At 36.3% G+C, this 19,561-nt stretch overlaps 1 protein-coding gene and 1 long non-coding RNA gene across 2 annotated transcripts in view; both read right to left on the bottom strand.

Annotated features, from left to right (window-relative positions):
* Positions 1-956: 956 nt before the first annotated feature.
* Positions 957-19,561, bottom strand: part of LOC147839658 (uncharacterized) — a 92,338-nt gene continuing 73,733 nt past the window's right edge. Inside the window, exon 4 of the mRNA XM_087293031.1 lies at positions 957-3,574. Coding sequence (XP_087149157.1) covers positions 3,452-3,574 — 123 coding nt within the window. The 3' untranslated portion in view covers positions 957-3,451. The remainder of the gene's footprint in view (positions 3,575-19,561) is intronic.
* LOC147839659 (uncharacterized) lies at positions 11,611-18,467 on the bottom strand. Its single transcript, XR_015514777.1, has 3 exons — positions 17,979-18,467; positions 14,000-17,547; positions 11,611-13,103 (listed from the first exon to the last, which is right to left on the bottom strand). It is a non-coding gene; the product is annotated as an uncharacterized LOC147839659 (long non-coding RNA).

A 19,561-nucleotide genomic window follows, 5' to 3' on the forward strand; every position in this document is an offset into this window, starting at 1 on the left:
TTATCTCACTTTACAGTTAAAAACAGATTCTATTAACCCCCTTCTTAAAAAAGTGACCAAACAAGAACCTAGAACTAATAAAAGTATTGTAATACAAAATATGCTGAATGTTTTTAAATATTTTATCTATATATAATTGGAATAATTGGTCTGTTAAAATATTAGAAAAATAAAGGCACACCTGAGGGATCACAACATTGGGTGTGCATTATTTCCTTTCAGTTCAACAGCTCATTTTGCTCATTGAAATATAGTACATATGGTAATATTATGAAATATCCATTAATTCATTCATTTTCTTGTCGGCTTAGTGCCTTTATTAATTCAGGGTCGCCACAGTGGAATGAACCACCAACTTATCCAGCAAGTTTTTACGCAGCGGATGCCCTTCCAGCTGCAACCCATTTCTGGGTAACATCCACACACATTCACACACACTTATACACTACGGACAACTTTCCTACCCAATTCACCGTTGCCGCATGTCTTTGGACTGTAGCACCCGGAGGAAACCCACGCGAACGTAGGGAGAACATGCTAACTCCACACAGAAACGCCAACTGAGCCGAGGCTCAAACCAGCGACCCAGTGACCTTCTTGCTGTGAGGCAACAGCACAACCTACTGCGCCACTGCTTCGCCTGTTACAAAATATTATTACTATTAAAAATATATGTTTATCTTTTAAAATATTAAAAAAATAAATTCATACTATTAAAATGAAACCAAATTTTCAGTATCATTAGTTCAGTCTTAAGTGTCACACAATTATTTAGAAATCATTGTGCTTTAGAGCTCCTTTGACTCCAGTCTTTTGTATAATGTTTCATCATAAATTAAATTCATCAATCTAAAAAAAATCAAAAATCAATATTTTGTAACATTATGAATGTCTTTTTCATTGCTGATGCACGATAAGGTTCATCTTTGATGCACAAGCACCAGTGAGGTTCATTCATGCGCAGAAATTAATTAGGTTTATTCTTGTTGCATTAAAACCAATGAGGTTGATTATTGATGCACAAAAACCAAAAAGATTAATTATCGATAACAAAGACCAATGTGGTTAATTCTTGATGAACAAGAACCAATCAAGGACCAATGAGGTTCATTCTTGATGAACAAAAACCAACGAGTATCATTCCTAATCTACAAGACACAATGAGGTGCATTCATGTGCATAAATTAATGAGACTTATTCTTGCTGCATTATAACCAACAAGGTTGATTCTTGGTGCACAATGACAAATTAAGTTGATTATTGATGCACCAAAACCAACCAATGATTCCTTGATTCCTTATGCATAAGAACCAACAAGGTCCTTTCTTCATGCACCAGAACCAACCAAAAAAAAAACAATAAGATTGATTCTTGATGCACAGGAACCAACCAAGAACCAATGAGGTTAATTCTTGATGCACAAAATCCAACTAAGAACCAATTAGGTTGATTTATTATGCATAGGAACCAATGAGGTTTTTTCTTGATGCACCAGAACCAACCAAAAACCAATGAGCTTGATTCTTGACTCACAATAACCAATGAAGGTGATTATTGATGCACAAGAACCAATTAGGTTACTTACGCTAAGATCCAATAAGATTCTTTCTTGATGCTCCAGAACCAACCAAAATGCAATGATCTTGATTCTTAATGCACAAGAACCAATCAAGATCCAATGAAGTTCATTTTCGATACACATGAACCAACCGAGAACCAATGAGTTTGATTCTTGATGAACAAGAAGCAACCAAGAACCAATAAGGTTGATTCCTTAAGCATAAAAAACAATGAGGTTCTTTCTTGATGCACCAGAACCAACCAAGAACCAATGAGGTTGATTCATAATGCACAAGAACCAACCCAGAACCAATAAGTTTGATTCTTTCTGTATAAAAAATCAAAGAGGTTCTTTCTTGATGCACCAGAACTAACCAAAAACCAATAAGTCTGATTCTTGATGCACAATGACCAATGAGGCTGATACTTGATGCACCAGAACTAACCAAAGACCAATGAGCCTGATTCTTGATGCACAATGACCAATGAGCCTGATTCTTGATGCACCAGAACTAACCAAAGACCAATGAGCCTGATTCTTGATGCACAATGACCAATGAGCATGATTCTTGATGCACAATGACCAATGAGGCTGATTCTTGATGCACCAGAACTAACCAAAGACCAATGAGCCTGATTCTTGATGCACAAGAACCAACCAAGAACCAATGAGGTTGATTCCTTATGTATAAATATCAATAAGATTCTTTCTTGATGCACCAGAACCAACCAAAAACCAATGAGGTTCATTCTTGATGCTTATGGACCAATTAAGTTAATTCTTGATGCACAAGGACCAATGAGATCAATTCTTGAAGCACAAGACCCAGTTAGGTTTATCTTTGCATATCCCAGTTGATATTTTGCAAACAGCTGTGAGTTTTTTTATTAAGCAGGTGAACCAACAAGAACCTTTCTTGATGCAACAGAACTTACCAAGAACCATTGAGGTTGATTCCTTATGCATAAGAACTAACAAGGTCCATTCTTGATGCACCAGAACCAACCAAAAACTAGTGAGATTGATTCTTGATGCACAAGAACCAACCCAAAGCTAATGAGGTTGATTCCTTATGCACAAGAACCAATGAGGTTCTTTCTTGATGCACAAGAACCAACCAAAAACCAATGAGGTTCATTCTTGATGCTTATGGACCAATTAAGTTGATTCTTGATGCACAAGGACCAATGAAGTTAATTCTTGACACACAAGAGCCAATTAGGTTTATCTTTGCATATCCCAGTTGATATTTTGCAAACAGCTGTGAGTTTTGTTGGTCAAGCAGGTGTGGTTAAGCTTCTGTTTATTTTTTTACTGATCAATGTTTGCATGTAAATTAAAAACTAAATGAAATCTGTCCACCATGTAAAGCTATTGTGTCTCTTATAAAGACTTGAATTAAGCAATTTTATTAATATGGGTTTTGATTACTATAGGAATGTTCGAATGCAGTGTCGGAGTTGAGTATCATGAGTTTGCAACAACATGAGGGTGAGTACATGATGGACTTTTCATTTGGGGAGGAATTAACCCTTTAACCTCCACAGCTGTCCAAGAATAAGAATGATTCAGTACCCGAGTCTATAAGATAATGGACAATAATGAAAGTGTTTTATGGCATGTTTAGTCTGCTCAGGTGTATGGATCCATCACCAAAGGAGGAGAGAATCACACTTACTCTCCCTCTCTAGACAGTCCATTAACATAAGAATCTAAAGCGCGTCTTCTCACCTACATCACAATGTCTCTACGAACATTAAATTCAGATGGGGTGTGATAGGTTTAATCAGAACCAATCAGAGGAAGAACATAAATCTGTAGCTCATCGCTATCCAGTCGAGGGTGTGTTTGTTGTTGTAGAAGCTGGGCCTCTGGTTCAGATGGTGCGACTCAGGTGGAAGGTGTCTTCTGTCTTTGTGTCTGCCAAAAACTGGAGGTCTTGTATAAAGTCCATTCACTTAGCATGCTATTACTCACCCAGCTGATGAAAGTGCACACAACCCTATGTTTAACCTATGGATTGAGAGAGATGAAAAACATAATGGTTAGCTAATGCATTTCTTGTGATATTGAGTCAGCTGATGGATTTAAGTGGCGCCATAGCTTTTCAGACTTTATTAAATCCCACCCCATTAATACATTGTATTATTGCGTGAAGGTCATTTAATGTAATGTAATGCATGTTGTGTTTTATTACTATGGGTATATGAAATGCGATTGATCTGATCTTTATACCATGTTGATCCTTGTGTGTTTAATGTGAAAACCAGTTGGCTACTTTTAAACATTGCCATAACATGGTAACCCACACACACACACACACACACACACACACACACACACATAATATATATATATATATATATATATATATATATATATATATATATATATATATATATATATATATATATATATATATATATATATATATATAAATTTACAGATTTATTTGCACATACGGACATGAGTAACATATGTCTGGGTCATGTTTCCCTTAAAAAAAAAGAATGAAATAAAATTAAAAAAAATTAAATTAAATTAAATTAAATTAAATTAAACAAAATACTAATTATCAAGAATGGGTATCACATATCTGGGTGACATTTTACTCATTTATATAAAATAAAATAAAATAAAATAAAATAAAACAAAATAAAATAACCCACATATTTGGGTCACATTTCACTATTTAAATAAAGTAAAATAAAATAAAAAATAATAAAACAAAACAAAACAAAAAATAAAAATTAAATTACCCACACATATGGGCCACAATTCACTTATTAAAATAAAATTAAATTAAATTAAATAAAAAAAAAAACTAAAATAAAATTAATTTTTGAAATTTTAAAAATAAAATTATTTAAATTAACCACACATATGGGCCACATTTCACACATTAAAATAAAATAATATAAAAAATTAAAAATAAATAAAATAAAATAAAATAAAATAAAATAAAAAATAAAATAAAATAAAATAAAATAATTACCAAGAATGGGTATCACATATCTGGGTCCCATTTCTTTCATTCATTTTCTTTTTGGCTTAGTCTCTTTATTAATCTGGGGTCGCCACAGCGGAATGAACCGCCAACTTATCCAGCACGTTTTTACGCAGCAGATGCCCTTCAAGTCGCAACCCATCTCTGGGAAACATCCACACACACTCATTCATAAACACACACATACACTATAGACAATTTAGCCTACCCAATTCACCTGTACCGCATGTCTTTAGACTGTGGGGAAAACCGGAGCTCCTGAAGGAAACCCACGCGAATGCAGGGAGAACATGCAAACTCCACACAGAAACTGACCCAGCTGAGGCTCCAACCAGCACATAACTACATAACTACAATTATTTAAACAATGTAGAGGGGGAAAATGCAATATAAGTAAAACTTTAAGACTAAAATGCATATGGAAGACAATAAACTTTTTAAAATTATAAAAACTACAACAATGTTTTACCCCTTTTATTGTGTCCTTGTTCATTCTTTACGTCTTCCAGTTTTCCAGCACTGTAAACAAGTTATATTCTGTAACTAAATTACCATTATGCATTTTATTTAGTTATTAAAATAGTACTGCAATGATCATTTTATTATGATCTAATAAATTAAATGAAATAAACTTGTATAAAGATATTGTAACAATTTACATTTTACATATCTGTGATTGTATCTAAACACGGTAAGTGTGTTCAGTTACTCTACAGTCAAACAAATCTCCAACAATACAACGTCTCTTCTCATTCACCACAAGATAACATTTCATTTTGGGACCTTGGATCGCATCTACAAGCTCAGCCAAAGCCCTCAGTGTCTCAAACCTCAGTGACGGTGAGCGTTGACCTAATCCTCTAACCACACTTTGCCCATGTGTTTGGGATGGAGTAACCTTGCGGTTCCACACCAGACCTCACTTTAACTCCCTACTTAAGACGTGCTAAAATCTGCAGCAGCAACTGTTGATTTCACAGCCGTTCGGATGCCCACAGGGATTCATTTCAGCCTGGTCAAATGACTCCTTAAATCAGTACGGCCATATTAAATTACACGGTTAGATTGCTCCATTTCCCTGGTTTTAACATCGAGCTGTTTGCGAACAACGGCTGCCTGTTCATTTGTCGCTTGTGCTGTTAAAAGCATTAGGCTAATACTCAAGTCACACATTAACGTTCAATTGAGTGGTTTTGTGGGGCCGTTGATGATGTTCTGCATGTGCGCTGACAGAAAAGTAAAGTGAGATACAAAAGAAGAGTTAATAGGTGCACAAATTAGACAGTAATAGGAAATAATTAAACCAAAAGACTTACCAGACACCAGAAATGGTTTTTGCAGCCTAAAACAACTTCTTCCTAATAAATGTGACATTTCTTGTTGCATTCTATGTGTTGTTTTGCCTACAACAACCATTTAGCAAAAACGTTTTCTTTTTTTGACCATAAGAACCACTGTGCTCTGTAATTTACTGTATGTAAAAGCAATACTGAAAAAAAAGAACTGCAGTGTTTACTTGTAACCTTATAATATTGAATATGCAAAGGACTCCTCATGTGAGTGTAAAAACTTTTTTGCAATATACAGTTTTAATGAATTATCAGCCCGCCTTTAATTTTTTTCCCTTTTTTTTAAATTTCCTAAATTATGTTTAACAGGGCAAGGAAATTTTCACAGCAGGATAATATTTTTCTGCTCTTTTTCTTGCTCTCTCTCATTGGCTGTAGGTCTGTTAATCCTTGTTAAATGCTCTGCCGCTCTTTATCTTGCTCTCTCTTATTGACTGTAGGTCAAAAACTCTTCCCCGAACCATATCTGCCAACATTCGAATCATAAAATCCGGGAGATTTTCTCCGGGGGTGCATGCAAACTGAAGAGAGTTGGGTTCGGAACCAAAAGTTGGGGGGGTGGAATTCTGGGAGACAGAACAATACGCAAGATGGGTCTGAAATACGGGAGACTCCCGTAAAAAAACAGGAGTGTTGGCAGTTATGCCCCGAACTTCCTTCTTCCCCGATTCTTGCTCTCTCTCGTTGGATGTAGGTCTATAACTCCTCCCCAAAGTTCATGATGCCCTTGATCTTGCTCTCTCTCATTCACTAAAGGACTATAACTTCTCCCCAAATGCCCTGCTGTCTTGTATCATGTGCTCTCATTGGCTGTGGGACTGTAACTCCCTGATTCCCTGTTTCTTGCTTTCCTATTGGCTTTATGTCTCCCAAACTTCCTGCTGCCCGGTATCTTGTTCTCCTATTGGCTGTGCGTCTATAACTCCTCCCTAAACTTCTTGTTTGCCTGTTTTTTGCTCACTTTTAATTGGCTGTAGGTCTGTAACTCCTCCCTGTAGTTCCTGCTACCTTGTTTCTTGCTCTCTCATTGGCTGTGTGGGTCTGTAACTACTCATCTTCTAACTTCTCTAATTGGCTGTGAATCTATAACTCCTCCCAAACTTACTGCTGCCCTGTATCTTGGTCTCTCATTGGCTGTACATCTATAACTCCTCCCAAAACTACCCAATTCCCTGTTTCTTGTTCTTTCATTGGCTGTGTGGGTCTGTAACTCCTCCCATGCTTTGCTGTTTCTTGGTTTCTTTCATTGGCTGTAGTTCTATAACTCCTCCCAATTTTCCTGTAGCCCTGTATCGTGCTCTCTCACATTGGCTGTGCGACTGTTACTCCTCCCCAAACTTCCCAATTCCCTGTTCCTTGCTCTCTCATTGGCTGTGAGTCTATACATCCTACTTGAACTTCCTGCTTCCCTGTTTATTTCTCTCTCATTGGCTTAATGTCTATAACTGCTCCCAAACTTCCTGCTGCCCTATATTTTGCTCTCTTATTGGCTGTTGATCATAGAACATGAACATTATTGAACATAAATGAGCAATGACTTCTTTCTGATTTGGGGCATTTGTCAATGATTTCACTAAAGCAGGGTTGAAACCATGCACTGTGAACTCAGTATAAGACTGCCTAAATTCTTTCTGTCCATCGGCTTTGTCCCCACTTTATCAGGGGTCACCACAGCAGAATTTTACACAAATTTGCCCAAAATTGGTTTTAATTAAAATAACTGCAAGCTCCTCTGAATTTAGCAGCATTTGGTCATTAAGTTTTAATTTCTGCAATCGCAAAAAGAGGTTAAATCCTGCAGGAACTAAATCCTGGTTAATAAAAAATTCTCACAGCATATCTATTTTGACCTCACCTTACAAAGCGGTCACGATGGAGCTCAAGCCCCAGTGTGGATCATTACTGCTCGACATGCAGAAGTTTGAGGACTGGTTCTGAGCTCAGATGGAACAATGGCCACTCTGTGGGGAGCTGATCTAGAGGTCACAGTCACACACCTGCTTTAGGTGGGCACACTGGTGTTTCACAGACCCCGGAGTGTGAAAATAGTCTCATTCCAGGCTTATCGAATGGCAGAGCTTACTTTATTGGTGTAGTTCATGACTGGACTGCGAGAGCTCTAGCTGGAAGCCCATTAGCATGACAAATGCCCTCATAAGATGCCAATGCATTTGCTGTACTGCCGAGGTTACGAAATATCACTGCTTTTACTACTTTAGACTTATACTGTTGGGTTTAGCCCGTTGGAATTTATAGGCTTATTTTAGAAATCTTTAAATGGTCACAATGTACAACAAGTGAAAGAAGAAAAAAAATCAACAAACAATTAAAATCGATTAAGAAGGAACATGAACTGTAGGATGGAAGTTACACAATTTGTACTGCTTTAAAGAGAAAACCAGTTTCATTATGTTTCCCTAATGGTAGATATTAGTTATTTTTTTGAAGTATTTTGACAAATACAAACAAAAGCCTTTACAAGACTCAATTATTTAAATCATCTTGCTTCTTGTATAAAATAGATTTTGAATGAAAAATGTTTAGTGACTTAAAGTTGACTTTAACTGAATAATTGTTTAGAATTCATTTTTCTTCACATTTTTGGAGTGTACATGATATAATAGAGTTGCAGAGGTGAAAAGAGTACTGAAAAATCTTTCTTAAGTAAACGTATCATAATTTGCTTAAAATGTAGTGCAAGAGTAAAAGTATTTGTTGTGAATTGTCTCCAGAAATGAGGCACGTTTTAAAATAAGCTTGGGTTGAATAACAATGTGCATGAGGTAAATAAACTTAAACTATGAATTGTCTAAAATGAAAACACACACTTCGGTAAAAATGAAGGATTTAAATCGCAAGATCAATCCTCTAAAGTGTGCATTTTTTTCCCAGCAAATACCTCCAAAGCAAAAGCAAAACGACTGCATATGAAACCTAAACACACATTTATGACCATTCATTCCCTCTGCAGCTCCCAGTTTAAAGGGGTTACAATTTCCCTGCCTTCACAGTCCCTAATTAATACCACCCTTGTGTTTTTACCCCCCTATGTTAATGGCAAAAATAAAAAACTTTATTACACTGATTAAATCCACTCAAGCTTTCCCTTTGAAGTTTTATGCCATTTATAAAAATCTGAGAAATAACCCAAACAAAAAAAAAAAAGCTGGTGGGTACACGCTGCCATGCTATCAAAGGCGAATCCTAATGAACAGTGCAAAAGTGCACATTTGATCAATTACAGCACAAAGGCACTGTAAACACATATGGTGATTAAAAACAAATAAACACATTTGATGGTCTTGCTACGACTTGTCGCACACATAAGCAAACCTCGCCTCTTCTCCTTTATCATTTTGTCAAATAACTCAAAGGTCTGCTGGTTTTTAATGGTAAACAGAGGATTTATGGTCAACGGAGATTTACACAAGTGTTATTTATAAACGCATAATCCGATAATTTGTTTGGAAAAATGGTTCATGCTAGTTTATGGATCTGGAATGCGTTGTTTCACTGGCGTTTTGTCTTCAGAGAAAATAAAAGTCTAGTTCCGGAACGAAAATGCAATGGCCAGTAAAAGCTATTCCCCATATCAGCAGGCGCGCATTAACAGAGGAAGGTTGAATATAATCTGCGCCACAGAGCTGTGAAAAATCTGAGAGTCTGTAAAACGAGGTGGGTTGGTCACTAAAATGGCTGTTAACAACCTGCGAGTTTGCATGTTATGGCTAGCATGGGAACAAGGACTGAATAATTCCTGCACCGGTGTGGTAATTTGGGGAAAGTAAATGTTGTGTGTGAATTCAATAAAGCAAGAAATGAAGTGCAAATAAAGGAGAGACGGAATCTGACTCCTTATATGAGTTCAAGGATGGAATAACATCACCGCTTCTGAACTTCGCAATGAAATTTTTAAATTAGCCGCAACTTGACTTACATCTGATCTCATCATAATTTTGAACTCTTGGTTACACTTAAAAATAATTTTAGTCATTTACACAATTAAACGGATTTAAATAAATTAGATTCAAAATAACACAGTTACATCATCATCCTGTAACGACATCAAATTGACATTGATGTCAAAAAAATTTTCTAAAATGCTAATAAATTTAACAGATGTAGTAGATGCTCTATAAACACACATTTTACACCTGCTCTAAATTGAATTCTTTCTGGTCTTTCTTTGTGTAACGACCGGGGGGAGTGACACTCACAAGAGAAGGTAAGATCCAAAATGCAGGTTTATTCAGCGTCAGGCAAGCAGTGGTCATACAGGTGCAAACGGGTATGTTAAGGCAGTCCAGAATCGTAGTCGGTATAAACAGGCAACAGGTCAAAAGGCAGGCGGCTAAACAGGATAACTAGGATACAGGGCTAGGGTCTAAACACTGAGAAAACAAGACAAGGAGAAACGCGTTGTAATGTCACACTCGGGTAAACAAGACTCGGCAAACTGGAAGCGTGAATGTGTGGCTTAAGTATGGTGTGATATCAGTCTGTGACAAGGTTCAGCTGGTGATTGCATTTAGGATAGATGAATGAGCAGGCGTGCGTGTTTAAAAGAAGTGCATGTATGAATGTGTAGTCCTGGGGAATGCGGAAATGTAGTCCTGAGAGTTCGTGTGAGAACCAGCGATCTCTGGAAAGCGATCGCTGGTTGTGTGACATTTTGGCATTCTGTCAAGGGCTCTTGATATTTCTGTGAAACCCTGCCCAATGATTGCAATTTTAGGTTTACCTCCTGACGGTTTATATAATTAAAGCCATACCAATATTATTGCTTTCACCTCATTGTTAGCAAGAAGGCACATTTTGCTAAATAGGAATTCCTCATGTGCCCCTGCAAATCTGACCTGGTTGAAAGACCTAATATCTTTTTTACATTAAAAAAAATTTCAAATACTCCATCATGGACTCAGTTAATTTATTTTATAAAATGTGGAACCCTGTGGTGTTCTTTTAGAATTCTTTATTTTTTTTAATTAATTAATTCATTTAATTTTTGTGGGGCTTGATTTGGGCTGGGATGAGGGTAATGTTTTGATTGTTTACATAACTGTATTTCCTTATTATTCTGTGTGTTCAACACCAGCCAATTATACTATGCAGCTCGTATGTCATGTACTTACTGTCATTTAAGTATCTGCTTAATAAAATATAAAAAAATAAATAAAAATAAAAATGCTAATTGATTTCATCTCAAAACCTTCACGTCCATTTCACATCCATAAAAAGGCTATGTTTACATCCTTTTAACATGGTTTTACATCTATTGATATCCTTTTGACAACCAAAATAATGACAAAAAGTATTACAATATAATAAAGTTTTAATAATCTGAAAGCTTAATTTACAAATTTACACTGGATTTTTTTTTTAATCCCAGCATTTTATTTGAACGGATGGTGATTGGCGCTTGGATTGGCAGCGGCTGTATTTAAAACCTCAGAGAGCATGGATTCAGTGGCTTCCCGCTCTCTCTCTCGATTCCCCACTTGTTAATTCTCTGTGGAGATGTTATTGCTTGAGTGATATAAATGAGTTTTTGTTGTTGATGTCTCTTATATGGCATTTTGTGAGATTCCGATGTGAAGTTGTACATACTAACCGGAGTCACACAGTTTTCTTTCTCCCTGTCTGGCCTGGAGCATGGTAGGGAAGTTTGGTGCCTTTTGTTTATTTTTTTATTTTCTACTGTGTTGTTAGTAGGGAGGTAAGTTTTCTGTATTTTATTTTCTTATCGATGTTCCAGGGAAGTTTTCTCTAATTTAGTTTAAGCTTTGTTTATTGTCATTTATTTTGGCTGAACCCCTCCTGATGTTATTTTTGCTCCTTATTTTCTGTAAATATATCATATTTTCTTGTTAATACTCTTGTTAAAACACTGGTTTGTGTTTTGGTTTATATTTTGGGGAGAGAGAGTGCGGGGGCGACAGGGATTTGTCAGTTTAGTGGCTAATTTGTATTTATTCGTACAAGTTCAGTATTAAAATGTATGATTTTAAAAAGGAGGCATGGCACCCAACCCTGGCCCTATACCCAACCATCATTAAGGGACAAGCAAATCATACTAAATTGTACAAATGAAATCGTATGAAACAATTTTTGATTTTGAACTTTCTCTTTTGGTTAAATTCAACTGAATTCAAGTTTAACAAAATGACTTTTATTGACAATTTTGTCATTTTTGTACGGAAACAAATCTGTAAATTGTTATATGTTTTATTAGTTTTTGGTAACTTTTTTTGGTTGGTCAAACTAGTAAATTTTCATTTTGTTTAACTTTTCCATATCTAGAGTTGTCAAAGCAGATCAGGGTCCTATAATTCATTCATTCATTCTATTTCTTTTTGGCTTAGTCCCTTTGTTAATCCGGGGTCGCCACGGCGGAATGAACCACCTAATTATCCAGCATATGTATTACACAGCGCATGCCCTTCCAGCCACAACCCATCTTTGGGAACTATCCATACACACTCATTTACACTCATACACTACAGACTACCCAATTCACCTATAGCGCATGTCTTTGGACTGTGGGGGAAACCGGAGCACCCAGAGGAAACCCAATTGAACATGGCTGAGAACATGCAAACTCCACACATAAACCCCAACTGACCCAGCCGAGGCTAGAACCAGCGACCTTCTTGCTGTGAGGCGATAGCACTACCTACTGTGCCACCGCATCGCCGGGTCCCATAATGCATTTCCAAACTGCAATTGATGTGAGTTCCTTGCTTATGCTGTGCTTTGATCATTTTTTTCTGAAGTTGCTTGTTTGCATTGATTTTGTTTGTAATTTACTTGTGCAAATACTTGTTTCTTATTTTTTATTGAACACGGCATAAATAAACAGAGAACCACCATGCATCAGAAACTCAGATAAAATTATTAACCAACACTTCTTTTATTTCTTTGGTTTTTCTTTTATTTTCATTATTTTTTATTGCATTGCATGACCTATATGCATAACACATATAGACCAACCATATTTTTCTAAACTCGCTTGTCAAAACTACTTGTTTACAATGAGCTAAAACACAATTCTTGAGTTTATTCTTGGGTCAACCTAATAGTTTTACGTTCAATCAACTTAAAATAGTAAAAACAAACAAGTTAACTTAATTCCTTAATTGACTTAACTGATTTGTGTTGGGACGACATAAATGAGATTATATGGAACCTAGGCTTGGGCGGTCTCCAAATTTTGATACCGTCAAACCTCCTCCATATTTTACCTCGGTATCGGGTATTACCATGCATAACTTAAAAAAAATATGACGTAAGGCTCAGACAGCGTTACCAAACTGTTGGCTTGTGCCTAAACCATTCAGAAACTGAATACCGCATATGCAACCTTAGGTTCACGGTCACCTGTTTGTCTTGTTCATATTAGAGATATGCGCGGGACGCTCTCTCTCATTCACACGCACGCGCATAGACACACACACACAAACACAGAGAGAGAGAGAGAGAGAGAGAGCATCAAGCAACGCACAGCACCACGCTCTCTCTCTCACATTCACACATACACACACACATTGAGAGAGCACCAAGCGGCACACAGCATCACACTTTCTCTCATTCACACACACACACACACACACACACACACACACGCTTGCTTGCTCGGGAGCGATATTGTTAGACCGTGCACCCGCTCCCTTTCAAATTACACAAGAGTTACTGACAGATCCTGTGCTTTATTCTGAAATTTAGTCCCGCACCGCAAGAAATCTGGTTGGGTCCCACAGCTCCCGCGGGATTGCAGACCTCTAGTTCGCATTTACCACAACTCCCTTCTCGTTCAGTTATAACCGGAAATACTGCCAAACTGCAGGTCACTTGGTGCGCAACTCGCCATCTTAGCTCACCTCTCTCTCTCTCTCCTCATCCGATGATGATCACGCATACGCATTTGTAGGCATTAAATAAATAATATTCATCATTTAATACTTGTTTCCTATTTAAGTGCATTGTTTTTTATGATGGGATAACGGTATTAAAACGGACACTGTTGCTATTTTTAAATCCCGCGGCATAACATATTACCGTATTACCGCCCAAGCCTAATGGAACCCAGCATTTTTTATAGTGCACATACCATTACAGACCAATGTTGTTTGAGATAATATATTCAACATCACTATTTGTTAAAATGTCTAAAATATCAGCATTTCCCTTTAGGAGGAAGAACCAGCATCCCTTGGCTTCACACATGGCATCTGACAGTCGGTCTGCACGAGTAAGACAGTGAACATCTGAATCGGAGCCATCTGGACATCACTGGCTTACCTTGGCAGCTGTGCTCGGATAATCACCGACCGTAAACATACAGTAGCGCATATACAAACAATAATGAGCTGTGTTAGACAGCCAAAGGACAGCTCTGAGATATGAGCGTCGGTACAGATGGCTCCGTTAGATCATGATGCCTTCGATCTACTTTTAGCTCCGTGAGCATCAAGCAGCCAAATGGCTCACTTCATCCTACGCTTAATGGAAAAGGCCAGTGGAGTGGAAAAAATAGCATAGAATTGACATGCTCACAGTGTGCAAGGTGTGGAATGTGTTAAAGGCATAATGCTTCATATTCAAAAACTCAATAAATAAGTCGTGCTTTGTGGAGAGTGATTTAGGTAACGTTTGGAGAAGGTAAAATAAATAAGAATAGCTGTTGTGCTGTGGTTTAGTGAGCAGCTGAAAATAAAAAAAACTCTTATCATTTACTCTTCCTTAAGGTTCGTACACACGGGGATGCTTTTCGCTCATGTTTCTCGTCACCGTTATTCAAGACATTTTTCTGCATTCAAACCCAGACGATTTTCATTGGCGTGTTTCATTGGAGTGAACGCGCAAAAAAAAAATTAATTCAACTTCCATTTTGTTTATACTTGACTTCTTCTGGTACAGTTGAAGTCAGAATTATTAGCCCCGCTGAATTATTAGAGCCCCTGTTTATTTTTTTCCCCAATTTCTGTTTAATGGAGGGAAGATTGTTTCAGCACATTTCTAAACATAATAATTTGAATAACTCATCTCTAATAACATGTTTATTTTATCTTTGTCATGATGGCAGTAAATATTATTTTACATTTTATTTTTTAAGACACTTCTATACAGCTTAAAGTGACATTTAAAGGCTTAACTAGGTTAAAAAGGTTAACTAGGCAGGTTAGGGTAATTAGGCAAGTTATTGTATAACAATGGTTTGTTCTGTAGATTATCGAAAAAAAAACTTAGCTTAAAGGGGCTAATAATTTTGTCCCAAAATTGTTTTTTAAAAAATTAAAAACTGCTTTTATTCTAGCTGAAATAAAACAAATAAACTTTCTCCAGAAGAATCCAAAAAAATCAAAAAGGGGCTAATAATTCTGACTTCAACTGTAGTTTCTTTACTGTCATCATGGCAAACATAAAAATAAATCAGTTATAAGAAACAAGTTATTAAAACTATTATGTTTAGAATTGTGTTGAAAAAAATCTTCTCCTTGTTAAACAGAAATTGGGAAAAAAAATTAACAGGGAGGCTAATAATTCAGGGGGCTAATAATTCTGACTTCAACTGTATATAGTATATTTTTTAAAATAAATTAAATGATTTTCCAATGTACAAGGGTTACAGGTTTTCAACATTATTCAAAATATCTTCTTTTTTGTTTAACAGAAATAAAAATCAAACTGGTTTGGAACAAGTCAAGCGTGAGTAAACCCCTTTATTGGGTGACCTATCCCTTTAATGTGATATTCTGTATGTTGAGCTGGAACAGAAAGTATTTCGGTACAGAAAACACATGCCGCAGTTTCGAAAGCCATTATTTGAAGAGCGGACTTCCCATTGTACAGTAGGTACCAATTCCTTAATGAAACACCACAGGATATTTGGTCTCTCGTTATGGAACTAATGAGTTTTTAGAAGTCACATCTGAGGAACAGACAGGAAAGGACACAAGGACAAAGCAGTATGTTGATTTTCATTGTGTTTCATTTACTTTATTTGTTGGTGATGGTTATTTATTTATTTTTTAGAAGCTTGAGCTTCTCGTGAAAAAAAAAAAAAAAAAAAAACTGTGGTGCCTGAAATAAATAAGATGGATTAAAAAAAAAAATCCATTAGCATCACCCACCGCACCAATAATTACAAATGTGAAATGAGTTTTGGAAACGCAGATATGAAGCAAATAAATGCTCTTTGGGCCATATGGAGCACAACAACAAATACAACATAATGCTAACCACGTATTCAGTCATTCCTACAAAACGCAATCCATTAGGAAACAGTTTACAAGATAGCTGGAACACACTGAAAAGCCAATGAAAAAAAATACAATTGCACAATAAATCAAGAGAAACCTGCTGCAATTCCTCAAACTTATAGGAGACATTAGATAGGAAATGGTCTTGGCAAAGAGACTGGTTTATTTTGCTCAATGAACACATGCATAACAGTCCACATGCTGAAGCTTTGATTTCCATAAGAAACACACTAAAGCAGTTACAGCATTGCGTTCCTTTTTTACAGGAATTATTTCTCCAATATGTTTCTTTAGCAATAGTGGTGTTTATGGACTTCAGAGTTCATGAGTACATCCGAATATAAAATTAACGTCACTATCCAGAATGCTAAAGCTTGTTTGCTTTAGTGATCGCTCTAGTTCAGAATATTTTTCCAGTTATGGGCCATTCTTCAACTACGTCACTTTTAGCTTTGTGAAATTGAGTAAAAACAACTTGTTCAAAATTAACGTAACATAGCCTCTTAAGATTTAACAACTTGTATAGTTTTAAGTTGTGTATAATGACCAACTTAAGGCGATACAGTGGCGCAGTAGGTAGTGCAGTCGCCTCACAGCAAGAAGGTCGCTGGTTGGAGCCTCGGCTGGGTCAGTTGGCATTTCTGTGTGGAGTTTGCATGTTCTCCCTGCATTTGCGCGAGTTTACTCCGGGTGCTCCGGTTTCCCCCACAGTCCAAAGACATGCAGTACAGGTGAATTGGGTAGGCTGTTCTATTTTACTGTTCTATCCCGCTATCATCCTGTAAAGGTAATTTTCTGTATTTCTCCTGTATTTTCAGTCTTTCTCTGAACAGCCGAGCCTCCCTATACGCAACCCATACCGCCGAACCACCAGGGGTCACCCCTTGCTCTAAAACGTGAGTCTTCTGTGCTTTCGCTTTGTTTAGGAATGAAAACACTTATAAATAAATATTAAAAATGGCGCGATTCCATTTCCTTTTAATTACAGATGCTGTCGCCCATCTTATACAATCCTCAAACAGATGCTGCTTCCCATACGGATTCTGAACTCGTGATTTGTAGCGGAGAGAAAGTCTGGCTTTTGGGTGCGTGTTTAAACAGACATACACATAATTAATAATAATAACATATAAAGATGTTGATCTTGGTGGTTTTTTTTTTCCAAACACAACTAATTTTGTCTTCAATGAGCATAAAAAGTTAGGAAAGCAGTCGAATGCTTTCATTATAACATTAGATGTGTGCAGTTTTAAAGAGACACCTCTTATTTAATGTAATTTAAAAAATCTTAATAAATGAGAGATTCATTTGTTGCTCTTTAATCAGAATGTGTAAGTTATACAGTGGAGAAACGGCTAATGAGATTGATAGCTTGTATTTAGTTTCATTATAATAGCTATTAATTTTTATAAGCTGAACTGTTTGCAAATGTATTTGCTGCTAATGTATATATTTATTTTTCTTTTGTTAATAATAATTTTGAAACATATTACTGACCATTTAACCATTTATTTACAGTGAAACTGCTCCAATTGATCGTATTTAGTAATTTGGGGATTGTTTTAAGGGGGGGGGGGGGCTTATTATGGTGGGCATATCCCTTATTTTCACATCCCAATGTTGACAGGTATGTTTCAGCCTCAAAACAGTACTGGGAAACACCCATGCACACTCACACTCATACACTACGACCAATTTAGTTCATTCAATTCACCTGTACCGCATATCTTTGGATTGTGGGGGAAACTTGAGCACCCACAGGAAACCCACACAAACACGGGGAGAACATGCAAACTCCACACAGAAATGCCAACTGGCAAAGCCGGGACTCAAACCACGACCTTCTTGCAGTGAGGCAACAGTGCTAACCGCTGAGCCACCATGCCACCCCCAAGTTTATCCATTTAATGTTAAAAGTCTAATTTTGTATAATGAAATTGAATGCAGCTTTCAACTTCAGGAACCTTTAGGCTGGAGTCAATTGCAAAAATTAATAAAAGTAATAAATATTACTCTCAAAGTAAAACATTTCATCAGTTTGTGGTTCTTTTTAAATGTTTAGCAACAGATTATTAAACACTTTAAATCTCTACTACTCTATCTTAAAAAAAAAAACTTTAAATAAGGTGGATTTCATATCAAGGCTGAATCATGGTCAAATTAAAACTAGTGTGTATACTTCTCTGCTTTTAGAAAGTTGTGGGATACTAGATCAAATTGTTCAGTGAATAAGACATATTTAAAGTCTTTATGACTTTTTTATATATTTGAAAAACATAAACATTTATATACACTGTTCAAATGAGTGAAATCAGTACGTTAATACTTTTGAACATTATATCAAATAAAGAATCCTGAAAATGAAAGATTATATAAAAATAAACAAATCAATTAATAATAATAATAATAATAATAATAAATATTTATGATTATTATTTTGTATTAATAAACAATAAATATATTTAGATAATAATACACTTTACTCGAGCACCAAATCAGCATATCAGAATAATTTCAGAAGGATTATGTGACAACGAATGCATAATGTTTATAATGAATACAATAATGTCGTTGACAATTCAATCTTGCATCACAAAAAAAATATATAGAAAACAATTAGTCATTCATTCTTTCATTAATTTTCCTTTGGCTTGGTCTCTGATTCAACAGAGGTTGCCACAGCAGAAAGAACCACCAACTATTCCATATGATTTATGCAGCAAGTGCCATTCCAGCTGCAACCCAGCAATTCTAGCTGCAAAACAGCCTCACACACTCATTCACTACTGTCAACTTAGTTCACCCAATTCACCTATAGCGCACGTCTTTGGACTGTGGGGGAAATCGGAAAACACCTGGTGGAAACCCAGGTGAACACAGGGAAATTATGCAAAATCCACACAGAAATGCCAACTGGCCCAGTCAGGACTTGAACCAGCAACTTCTTGATGTGAGGCGACAATGCAAACCACTGAACAACTGTGCCACCCAAAAATAATTACAGTAAACTGCAAAAAATAAAAAATAAAATAAATAAAAAAAATCACATTTTTACTGTTTTCACTGTATTTTTGTTAAAATAAATGCAACCTTGGTGAGCAGTGGAAATGAACATCAGGCCAACGTCGATGTCCAACATCAGACAGACGTAGATTTTGGTTACTTTCCAATGCAAACTAAAAACAAATTAGTTTTTACTAAGCAAAATATCAACGTCTAATGATGATACAGCTTGATGTTGTGTGGATTTTACCAATATGACCACTATGACGTCTAGCAGACGTTGGATTTTGGTTGCCATACCTGACAAATAAATGTCAGTATTTGCCGTCAATAGGACATTGGTTTAAAATGTTGGCTCAACGTTGGATTTTGGTCACTTTCC

This window comes from Danio rerio, chromosome 18, assembly GCF_052040795.2.
Source record: "Danio rerio strain M-AB ecotype USA chromosome 18, GRCz13ab, whole genome shotgun sequence".
Lineage (NCBI taxonomy): Eukaryota > Metazoa > Chordata > Actinopteri > Cypriniformes > Danionidae > Danio > Danio rerio.